The sequence below is a fragment of the Fundulus heteroclitus genome, chromosome 5 (assembly GCF_011125445.2).
Source record: "Fundulus heteroclitus isolate FHET01 chromosome 5, MU-UCD_Fhet_4.1, whole genome shotgun sequence".
Taxonomy (NCBI): domain Eukaryota; kingdom Metazoa; phylum Chordata; class Actinopteri; order Cyprinodontiformes; family Fundulidae; genus Fundulus; species Fundulus heteroclitus.
In genome coordinates this window covers 26,275,038-26,287,216 of record NC_046365.1, presented here as the reverse complement: position 1 = coordinate 26,287,216, position 12,179 = coordinate 26,275,038, and the positions used below count along the sequence as shown (strand labels likewise).

Genomic DNA, 12,179 nt, shown 5'->3' with positions numbered 1-12,179 from the left:
AGATAATAACTATGGAAACTATGGTGTGTCCCATAGTCTTTAAGTTGGCTGTTGCTGATGTTGCTTTAAGAGCTAACGTGGCAAAGAAAGGAAGAAAAGCTGTGCAAATAACTCAATTTTAAATAAATATACACAAGCTAAATATTAATCCTTCATGTGATGAAATGTTGATTAGAAATTTTAAGAATTTTCTTTTATGCTTGTGTGACTGAACTCAAGCTTGTTTATGTTAAAAAATTGAAAACAAAGCTTTTGGCATTTATTCCTACAGTTATATTCAACGAATTGGAATATTATTGAAAAGTTCATTTATTTCTGGAACTCAAGTCATTAAGTGAAACTGTCATGATTTGGGGTTGTTGAGGACCAACGGTGCAGGAGAGGCAATGCAGAGTCATCAGAAGGTAGGTAATTTAATCAAAGGACGTCAGGTAAGGTTGCAAAACAGCTTCACTAGGGACAACTAAGGATAACTATGGTTAACAATTGACTAAGGTTGACAAAGGATCCAGTGAAGACTGGACATAAACCAGGAACTTAAATATGCTGGGCAACAATCAAACTGGAGAAGAAACAGGTGTGAGATAATCAACAGAAATACATGCAGCTGGAAGGCAACTAGGAAGAGAAACAAGAAGGGGGTGAAACCACTGATCTCTATTTATTCACTGGATTGCTGATTCGTCGTTGGTAGTACACGTCGCTGTGAAGCCACCAGCCGCCATATTGGTACTCCCTATTTTCCTCCAGTAACTAAGAAATGTGTGCGCTACAGCATCATGTTCAGGGGCGCTTAAGACTTTCAAAATGTCAAATGTCATATACTTTTATGTTATGGACTAACACTATCAAGTACTGAGAAAGTCATGTGCTGAAATATTTTGCATGTCATTTATATATATATATATATATATATATATATATATATATATATATATATATCCTGGCGCCTGCTTCGTGGGCCCTGGGCCCCTATCGTTCTGTTGGTGCCCCTGCCGGGAGGGGGGCTCATCCCCGCGTCTCCCAGGGGCTTCGCCATTGTGGCTATTGGGAGGTTTCCTGGGGTCCATCTCTCCTCTTCCCTCATGTGGCCGAGGCAGCTTTCCCTGTGCTGGCCCTTCTTGGACACCTTTACTCAGAGGGTCCCTTCAGGCATCTGGGGTACTGGTTCCCCTGACGTCTGCCTCGGTGCTCTGGGATGCGGGTCTTTGACTCATCACAACCACTATTGAGCATTTTCCCTATGGAAAAACCTTACATACACAGGCACACTCTCCCAAACACCTACAGGTGCTTGTTTCAGGTACTTACAGATTCACTTCTATACAGACAACCCCTATTATTATCTTCAGCTGTCACTTTATACATCCATCCATTTTGCAACACGCCTATCCCTTGTGGGGTCGCAAGGGGTGCTGGTGCTCTAACTGTCTCTCCTTTTTTTCCCCCTCTTTTACCTTCCCATTTCTGTGTCCATTTAACATGAAATAGACCCAGCATAAAATTTAATAAAGCTTCTTGCATATAAATCAAGCGGAGCACTATGGAGAAAGAAGTAAGGCTCCACAATCTGTTGGGCTCTTTTTGGCATTAAGACAACAATTCTTATCGCCACATATCATGTTTTTTGGATTGTGGGAAGAAGACGGAGTACCCGGAGAGAACCCACGCATGCACAGGGAGAACATGCAAACTCCATACAACCCAGGGCAAGTCGTATTAATTAATACTGTATATTCTTCAGTGATGTACCTGACTGTAATACCTTATCTGTTGGTTTTGCTGTTCTTTTCATATCTTTGCAGGTGTAGAAGCAGACTCTGAGGATGCTATATTGCTCATTGCTCATTCACCTTTTCTCCCTCCCATTTTGTCTCATCTGTTTCTCTCCTTTTTTCCCTTCCCATTTCATCCATCCATCCATTTTCTAACACACTTATTCCTATTGGGGTCGCGAGGGGTGCTGGTGGGCAAGATGCAGGGTACACCCTGGACAGGTCGCCAGTCTATCGCAGGGCAACACAGAGACAAACAACCATTCACCCACACACTCACACCTTAAGAGAATTTAGAGAGGCCAATTAACCTAACAGCCATGTTTTTGGACTGTGGGAGGAAGCCGGAGTACCCGGAGAGAACCCACGCATGCACAGGGAGAACATGCAAACTCCATGCAGAAAGACCCAGGGCAAGGGTGGGACTTGAACCGAGGACCTTCTTGCTGCATGGCAACAGCGCTACCCACTGCGCTACTAAGGAAAATTAAAAAGGAAATATATAAATATCTTGATGAGAACGCATGTATAAGGAAAAGGAAAAACAATATACACACACACACACACATATATATATATATATATATATATATATATATATATATATATATATATATATATATATAAAGCTTTTATTTTAATTATGTCAGTTTTGGTTCTCCACAGTTTTCTTCTGACAAACGAGTCTCATAGGAACTCATGTTCTTACATTTTATTGTTATTGAATATGACTGTAAACTTTCAGTTGAATATTGTATTTTTCATTCGAAGCAATTCCTTGTTACACTCAGACAGAGTATTATTTTAAGAGTAAACCCTTAAATTATCAGGTCCCTGCTGTGGTTCATGTCTATTATGCGCTGTTATCACTCGGGTGAATCAAACAGTCCCTATCACTCTCGTATTATTCCCTAAACAATAACTGTTTTGTTGTAGCTCACTTCATTCAAGCATATTTCTTAAAGCAGTGTCTCAAGCGTGCTCCTGCTTTGATTGTACCGCTGTAGTCAGACGGTTCAGTCAAAGGAAAGACTGCGAGCACTTTGTGTACCCTGCTGCTCCTCTGGTCACCTTGTCAGTCTGCCCCTCCTAGACCCAGGCAGGGGAGGGGTGGAGCCACGAAGACTGAGAGCCAGGACAGAGACAGCCGATGGTGGCACCAAGATGAGCGAGGTGGAGTCAGTGGGAGAATGGGATTCTGACCAGCAGACCGGGACCCCGTCCAAGTGGCAACAAGAGAGAGCTTCAAAGAAAAATAAACCCAGATTTGACTGTTGTCCTGTGTCGGATCTGCTGCCCTGAGGGGAGATAATATAGGTAAGCAACCGGGAGGATTATCTGATTTACCAGTAAGCGAGATTAAATATGCGAATAATACAAGCCTGTAAGTAGGGCAGACCGGATGTAGAAACTCACGTTTAATATCGAAGTGTTTTCCCAAATGACAAGTCTTTGTTCAGTTATGTTTACATCAAGCGATCTGTTTTCCTAATTATGGATCACAATTTGTAATGCAGGCTTCTTTTGGACTCAGCACTAAAATGTTCTACTTCTATTAATAAAGAGAAGGAAATTATTTTCATCTATCGTAATGCAACTCTGGCTTTTTATTATGCCATTCAATGATTTTTGTTTACCACATAAAAATATCACATCAAACCTTTGTTAACTATCACAATATGAGCCTAAGCACCACTTTAAAACTTTATAGCTTATATACTGTGTAAAATACAGTATATATTCTCAAGTTAAATTGTTAGCAGCTAAAAACTTTTAAAATATGCATAGAATCCCTTCTTATTGTAACTTATTTTACGTGTTTGGATGGGGGTTTCTGTTTTATAACATAGCCAACAAAGCCCTGGTAGAATGCTACGGCCAGACACGATCCAGAATGATAAAATGCATTTATTCTGTCATTTATTTAAATTATTGTTTACAACAGCACACACGGCAGGGTTTCTCTGCTCCTGTCTTCTTCACCCAGCGACTCCTCATCATGGTGGACCTGTTTGTTGATCGGGTTCTTGTGAAGAACAACACGGAGCAGGACGAGCTGGACACAGAGCGCGAGATCGTGACGCGTCTGCAGAACCGAATCCTGATGCTCTTCTTCGCCTCAGCTGAGTCTGAGACCTGCCAGCAGTTTGCCCCCACGCTTCACGACTTCTTCAAGCAGCTGACCGATGAGTTCTACGTGGAGCGAGCCGCCCAGCTGGTTCTCCTCTACATCAGGTGCATCTCATAGACGTTCAGTGAGATGCTCATTACGCCGACCTTGTTCTGACTTGCAAAGTGGGGATTTTTCCCTAGATTTTATGAACGCTTTTATGTTCGGTGAACCAAAAGTCATTTACTTTGCTTGACTTGTGTCTGGATAAGCCTCTGGCACATTAAACACAGCTGATTGTGTTTATTGGCAAGTCTAACAATTCATTCTGATGTGTTTGATTATATATCCACTTTTTGACAAAAAAGTGCAAAAAGGAGAAACTTTGTGATGTTTCTAGCAGTCATCGAAGCCCTTTCTGAAGTATTTGCATGTAGTTTCTGCAGTGGGAGGCTTTGGATGTAAATTAGGTCAAGACCCCTTACTGGACATTATAGTGTTAGTGAAAAGTTGAGTGGAAGAAGAAAGTGTGGTAGAAAAAGGTGCACATGCAGTAGGAATAATTTCAGGCTTGAAAGGACTGTGAAGAAAAAGATATTCAAGAGATTAGAGGAGGTGCACATAGTATCCACCTCAGCTAGAGAAGCTTCTTACCTCACTACAAAAAAGCAACTAAAACAAAATAAAATTGTCTTGATATTAGTGTATTTGTCCTTGATTTGTGCAGGTAAATAAGATTATCTGCCATTGGAATGAGTATTTTTACCCCTAAAATAAGATCGTTAGATACACTATACTTTAAAAAAGATAGTTGTGAGATGTTCCTGTTTTAAGTGCAAAAATATTATTCCATTGGCAGATAATCTCATTTTCCTGCCCGAATCAAGGACAAATACACTAATTTTAAGAACATTTTAATTATTTTTAGTTCTCTTTTTGCTGTACTGGGCTAGAAATGACTAGTGTTGCTGGGTTGTCTATAGTCCCTTTTTTCAGATGAAAGTATATTTTTGCATTTCCCTTAGAAATCAATGCTCCAGAGATTTGAAGTGAAGATGGCAAAGAAACCAGGTTGATTGAGTTCCAGTGTGATTTTTTTTCACAACCAGTGATGATTTGGGGAGCTATGCCATCTGCTGATGTTGTTCCATTTTGTTTTAACAAGTCCAAACACAGCAGCAGGACATTTTATAGAGCAATTCATGCTTCTCTCTGCTGACAAGCTTTACGGAAACGTTGATTTCATTTTCAGGCAGGACTTGAACCTGATCACTCAGCTAAAAGTACCAATACCTTCCTCAATTACCATGGTGTTACTGTGCTTCATTGTACAACCAGCAGAGCGGCCTGACCTAAACCACATCAATGGTCTTTGGATTATGGTCAAAAGGATGAGGAGAAACAACAGACCCAATCATGAAAACGAGCTGTGAGCCGCTTTTAAAGCCAGCTGGGCTTTCTGAAGCCCTCAGCAGAGCCACGGGTTGATCACCTCCACAGCACTCTGTATCCATGCAGTAATTCCTGCAAAATGAGCTCTGACCAAGTACTGAATGCATATACAGTACATGTATTACATTATTTTTTTGTGAGAAACTGCATTATAAGCATCTAAAAATAAAAACAAGCTTGCTGCTTTTCAAAGTTTGAATTAATTAAGTCAAATGAACTAACTCCTAATTGATATTCTAATTAATTGTGATAAAACCCACACATTTGATACATTTACTGGAAATATCTATTTGTGTAAATCCATTACAATTTATCCATTTTTCTTTTAACCCCCCCAGTCTGGATCAATCAGAGGACCAGCTTGAAAACTTCCTCAAGGAGCTCCCAAAGAAGTCCCTGTTCCTCGCATATGAGGACCCATACAGGAGGTGCGTGGAGCAAGCCAGACAGGAAACCTGCTGGCGAATGTTGACAATGTAAATACAGCTAGGCGCATAAATTCATTAGGCGTCTGCCAATGTGTGCGTGCCCACAGGGAGCTTGAGAGCATGTTCAATGTGAAGGAGGTGCCCACAGTGTTGGTGCTGCGTCCCGACTGCTCCATCCTCATCCCCAACGCGGTGGAGGAGATCATCCAGCTGGGTCCGGACTGCTACCGAAACTGGCACGAGGCAGCCGAGCTCATCGACAGAAACTTCCTCATGAAGGAGGACTTTGAGGAGAAGTCCATGCGCAGCTTCAGCGACCCCATCAGAAGACTCAAGTACAAGGTGGAGGACGAGAAGAAAAACAAGAAGAAGAAGAAGAAGAAGAAGCAGGGCAGAGGTTGGGGTGGAGGCGGGGAGGAAGGTGAAGAAGTTGAAGCAGGAGGAGAAAGAGATGATAAGGATGGAGGAGGGTCAATGTGGTGATGGGAAACCATGATTATTATTATTATTATTATTATTATTATTCGCTGAAATTTAAATTTAACTCCTTAATGAGTCAGATGATTAAAAAAAAAATCTTTATCAGATGAATTCAAGGGTGTGCTGATCTCTAGGGCCTAGTGTGTGGACATAAACACTAAGACCTGCAACAGTGCTCACATCCCTTAAAAGCTTTTCTCGTTTTTCACATTACAGCCATTAAATGTATTTTTAGTGGGATTTTATGCAACAGACCAACAAAAACTAACTGATTGTAAGCTGGTAGGAAAGCGATGGGTTGCTTTAATGTTTTTGTCACACAGTGCAAAATTAATCTTAAAAGTGGTGCATGCCTGTTTATTTATCCCCCTTTCCTCTGACACCCAGGCAATAGACCGCCCTCAGAAGTGACCCTAGTAAAAGGATTTGACCTGTGTGCCAGAAATCTGATAAAAGCAGCTGTTTTGTGAAGGCCTCTATTAGAAAACATTAGTGAATAAACAGCATCTTGAAAACCAAAGGACCCAGCACACAGGCCAGGCATTAAGTTGCGCATTAATTTAAAGCAGGGTAAGGTTATAAAATAAAATTGCATGTTCTGAACACAGAACACTGCTCCGTACATCATCTAAGAACAAAAACGAGTATGGCAGCTGTTGTTTCCAGCTAACCCGGCTACAAACCTACCAAGGCATGGCTGTTTATTTAAACTAATAGGCTGAGTAAGGAGAAGATTATTTAGAGAAACAGCCAAGAGGCCCATGGTAACTCGGAGGGAGCTGCAGTGATCCCAAAGCTCAGGTGGAAGAATTTGTCAACAGGAAAACCATTAGTTGTGGACACCACAAATGTTGCCTTTCTGGAAGACTGCCAAGAACGACATTGTTGAAAGTCCCATGCTGGTGAAGATTCTCAGTCATCCAGGTCATGGTCATTCCAAAAAAAAAAAGGTAAAAAACAAAGCAACTGGACTTGTTTTCGGTAGTTGAAGACGTTTCGCTTCCTCTCCAGGAAGCTTTCTCAATTCAAAAAGTCTGGAGTAATGTGCAGTACCAAGCTTTATACTACTGCCTAAGAAAGGCCTTGTAAAGGCTTAGATAACATGCAAATTCAACAGAAACAGGTCCACCCTTTAGTAATGGGCGGGCATTAAAGCCAATAAGGCAGCAGATTGAACCGAAACTGGTCCACTCCTCTGTAACGAGGACTCATTAGGGTCGTTATTGGCCTGGCTTAAAGGAACGATGTTTTGATCATCCGAATGAGGGTGAGAATTAAGATGATTATTGGCCGGAATTAATTCTATAGCTGTGTTGTAAGTTTTTGAGAGTTGGAACCTAAGGCCTCCTCCTCTGTTTAAGGTTGGTCTTTCTCTCTTAACGTAGATTGCTTCCTTTACATTCCTTTCAAACCATCTGTCTTCTTTGTCCAAAATGTGGACATTTTGGTCCTCAAAGGAGTGTCCTTTGTCCTTAAGGTGTAGGTGGACAGCAGAGTCTTGACCCATCTAGAAAGTTGACCAATCAGAGAATGTCCCATCTAAAGGTTTGGCTTAAGCATCCTTGTGGAAGATAATGGTTTGCTGAAAGGAGACAATTTTTTTAAAAGTTTGAAAAAAAAAACAACAATCAAAAGATGAGAAAAACCTAGGTCCACAGAGTACAGATCAGAGAAGCTGAAAACAAATGCAACAATTTTTCAAATTTGTCATTTGCAAAGAAATGTTGGGAATTGGTTTAAATTTTTCTTTCACTATTATGCACTTTGTGTTGTTCTGTCCTTTCAAATCCCACTAAGACACATTGAATTTTGGGGATGTAACATTGTAAAATGTGAACGAGATTATTGGTGTATGAATAGTTTTGCAAGGCACTCCATATGTCCACATTCAGTGCATTGATCCTCTCTCTAAAGGACCACTAAAGGCTGCTTCTCTTTGCCGTGTTTGTTTGGAATCATCTCAGCCTGATGTGTGAAGTTTACAGTCAAGCAGAGGTTTGGCGGGAGCCCCGACGAGTCTCATCCTTGTGGCTTGTTTTATTACACCCAGGAGGAACACTAAAAGCCATTTCTCAATTTTCAACAACACAGCCCTGTTAAGAGGTAGCTCTTCATGTTGTGTACCACCTGATCATAGCCTTCCTGGCAAAATGAATAATTCAGCAGGATTAAAATAATTTTTAGTGACTGTTTTGTTTTGAGTGTTTGTGAAGTCTGGTTGTACTTTAGGGTCTGCACAAGCAGCAATCAGAGCTATTCAAAGGGAGTCGAGTGAAACGGGCAAACTAGCTCAACAACATAATCAGTGAGCTCCTTTTGGTGTGCTGAGGTCTATGTTTAGTCGCTACACACTTCCTCTCACGTGTATACTGGATTGATGATGCTTTTGTGTGATCAGTTAGGATTCCCTTTTGCAAGCTTTCCCTCAAAGGAAAATTAAGGAATGTGGTTTTCGTCCTCCGTTCTGAGTCTCCCATTGCTTTAAAATGTGCTGTCAGTGCCTTTGAGCACATGGTTCATACACATTCTTCATTTAAAAATTTCATATTTTTCTAAATTGAAATGTTCAAGTTTCTTGTTCAATTTTAATACAACTTTTTGATAAAAAAAACAAACTTCAATATAAATAGACAACAAAGAGTTTTACAGGACTGAGGGTTATATTTGTAAACTGCAGCTGCCATAAAAAACAAAAAGAGAAGGATCACCCTTGTTCAGTTCATTTATTCATTTACAGAACACGTTCAAATACAACCTCTGTAACACTGAAGCGCTGTGCAGAGAAATTAAATGAGAAATATGGTAAAAGATTAACTAATAAATCAAAACATTGTACTAAACCAATAAATAAATAAAGTAAATCATCAGTAAAGCATTGAATGGACATTGTGCATTTTTTTGATTGGTGGTGCAGAGTACATTGAAAACAGAACGGGCCTAAAACAGAGTCCTGAGGCACTTAACAACTAAGATGGATGGCTGATGAAAAATACTGACCTAGATAATAGGATAATAACCCTTTTGATAACCTTTCTGCAAATACAAGAATTTATTGACAGACTGCTTCAATGTCAAATTAAAATACCTCAGGATACTCTTTAAAGAGACTAGGATAATTCAACTAAACTACTAAAGTTAAAGAGAATAAGAAAAACGAATTAAGTAGGGGGGAAGAAACAAAACAAAAAACTGCGACCAATAAATCAGTGTAGGGATTTCACAGTTTAGTGTTAATTGTTATGTTTTCTTTTGGCTGAATGCTATATTCCCTCACATTCCCCCTGCAATCAACATCATCGGCTGCACCAGTGCTCCTCCTGCTGCAGTGCAATCATGCTCATTCCAGTCACCTGTTCGCCTGCCTTTTTATACTCCAGTATTTCAGTCAGTTGGTACAAGACTTGTGAAAGCCTAGAGTGACTAGATGTCCTGCGTTCTTTGCCTGCATTGTCTGATCCTGACCAAGTTCTTGTTTTTCCTGCATTTCCTTGTCTCACAATGCCCCTGTCTGTGACCTCATCAGCCTGTTTTTTGGGCAACAACCTAGACTGTATTACAACCACAAACCAGTGTTACTCAATTTTCCCACATGGTTTGTAATTTTCCTTAGGAGTGGCATCTCTGGCATAATAAGTACAGTGGAGCACAAAAACTCAACACCTATAAGCAGCAACAATTTTTTTTTAGTGATGCATACAACCTGACTTTGATCAATTTTAAATTAAACAGATAAATTAGTATGAACAACACACTAAAAATGCCTTTCTATATAAGCTAAATGTAAATTATTTTTTGCACATAAAATTACAAATAGGCTCACTCATATTGTTAATTTATTGAACAGTAAAGATTCACATCGATCCTTCAGTGAGCTAGCAAGGACAACCAACACTAGATAGTTGCACACTATTCGGCAGAACATAAAGGTAACGTGTGCAGTTCCAGTATTTTTATTGGACGGTCCAAGCTTGGGGCCAGAGGATTTGTGCCCCAGGACTGTTTATTGAGAGCGTGTTGGACATGCGCACTGCGACTTCAGATGTTCAGTATTCAAACAAACGTTGGTGGGCCGGCCCCAATGTCCAGTGCCTGAAGAGGATTTAGCCCTCTGAGCTTGTTGGTATTCTGACAGACTTAGATATATAGACACATAATGTTTATGACATGATTTTATTGGTGAGGGAATTTGTCATTTTTACAATATTACTCTATAAAGATTGATCCTGTCCCACTGATTATTGCGAACACAGAGCTCCACAGTGACATCTGGTCGGGCCTGGCACCACTAGCCCCAAATGCAGAGACGCCACAGTTCCTTTGTGTCTAGGGTAGTTCCATGGGCTTATTATTCAACTCCTTTCAGTTCCCCTGCTACACACTCCCCTCACCGAGCTTTTCCACATTACCCTGATTAGTTCACTTGGATTCTGTCATTTATAACATCTCCCTCAGTATATACTTTAACTGGTCTTCATTATTCTGCACAGTGTCCTTCCGCTCCTCTACCTGTGCTCCATGTTGCTGCTCCTTCTGTGATTCCTACTTTATTATTGAATATCTCTTTTTTTTGCCTGCCAGTCTCTGCACTTGGGTCCTTTACCAACCCCAAACATGATATGAAACTGCTAAAGTGGGATGTTTCAAAAAGAAAAAAACTAAAACAAGACATTGTCCACCGCATGAAAGATGCATCCATAGTGCCAGTTTAGATTGTTTTAAACCAATTGCTTTATTTCTGGTCACAAAAATGTACATGTGCATGAATACACTTGCATGCATACAAGTGCGTGCATAAATATATATATATATATATATATATATATATATATATATATATATATATATATATATATATATATATATATATATACCAGTTTCCAATACAATTCTGCCCAAAAGGTAAAAGTGAAGGTCTGACATGGTAAATGATAAAACAGTTCTCAGTACGGTAACTATGTTGCCTAAGCATTAAACAAAATGTGAGAATATTTTTATTTTGCAGATTCTCTTTGAGAATATGAAATATTTCACCATAAGTGGGTTACATCTGAAAATATTTTTTTTCCCAGTACTTAAGAATTCTGAAATCCTTTGCAAGAAAATGCTTAAACAGAGCCAGAGCCTGTGAAGAGCTCTGGAACAGCAGAAAATGCATCCGAGAGGCAGATAATCCTCAGGTGTCACTAAGAGATCACATCTTTATTTGTGGGATTGGGCGACTTATTTAAAGGTTAAAGCCCTGGGCAGATTGTCAAATAAGTCATCATTTCGAGCAAAGCTGCACTATCGAAAGTTATTTGCCATTTCTATGGAAATAGTGCAAAATCCAGTGCTGGCTGGCTGTGCATGCAGAAAACACATTACCTCCCAATTCCTCCATGACAGAACTGCAAATGCGCTCGGAGGTGGTCAAGATGAGACAGATGCTGAAATGAACGCGCATATTCCTTTGCTTTTGCCAACACAGCAGCTTATTGTTGCTCACGCAGACAAACCTTAACCATGTATTTGAATCCCCTCAAACCCATCCACCCACCCGACCATCAAAACACGCTCTCGCTCCCTCCCTGCCTCTGCTCACCCTGGCGCGCGTGCACACACACACACACACACACACACACACACACACACACACACACACACACACACACACACACACACACACACACAAACACACACACACACACAAAGCACAGACGCGTTGCGCGCTCTCGAGCGCAGAACGCGCAACAAGCTAGACCAGCGGAGGGAGCGATCGAGCGAGCGAGAGAGAGAGAAAGAGAGAGAGAGAGAGAGAGAGGAGAGAAGAGGAGAGAAGAGGACGGATGCAAGGCGAGGCCAGGAGTGAGGAAACCTTATCTCTCCTGCTTTTCCAGCTGTTGTCTTTGTGTTTTTCGGCGTGGTTTTTATAAAGCTTCTTCCTTCTTCTCTTTT

The 12,179-nt window shown here is 40.6% G+C and overlaps 1 protein-coding gene across 3 annotated transcripts; it reads left to right on the top strand.

The window, feature by feature from the left end:
- The first annotated feature begins 2,690 nt into the window (after nucleotides 1-2,690).
- LOC105929245 (nucleoredoxin-like protein 1) lies at nucleotides 2,691-6,716 on the top strand. Of its 3 annotated transcripts, none has more exons than XM_036136640.1 (4): nucleotides 2,691-3,092; nucleotides 3,763-4,010; nucleotides 5,676-5,765; nucleotides 5,873-6,716. In XM_036136640.1, the coding sequence occupies exons 2-4, from the start codon at nucleotides 3,775-3,777 to the stop codon at nucleotides 6,246-6,248; spliced, it is 702 nt and encodes a 233-aa protein (XP_035992533.1). In that variant the 5' UTR covers nucleotides 2,691-3,092; nucleotides 3,763-3,774; the 3' UTR covers nucleotides 6,249-6,716. The 3 variants fall into 3 exon arrangements, with proteins under 3 accessions (XP_035992533.1, XP_035992532.1, XP_021174374.2); XM_036136639.1 differs by having other exon boundaries at nucleotides 3,733-4,010; XM_021318699.2 differs by having other exon boundaries at nucleotides 2,696-3,092; nucleotides 3,721-4,010.
- The last annotated feature ends 5,463 nt before the right edge of the window (nucleotides 6,717-12,179 follow it).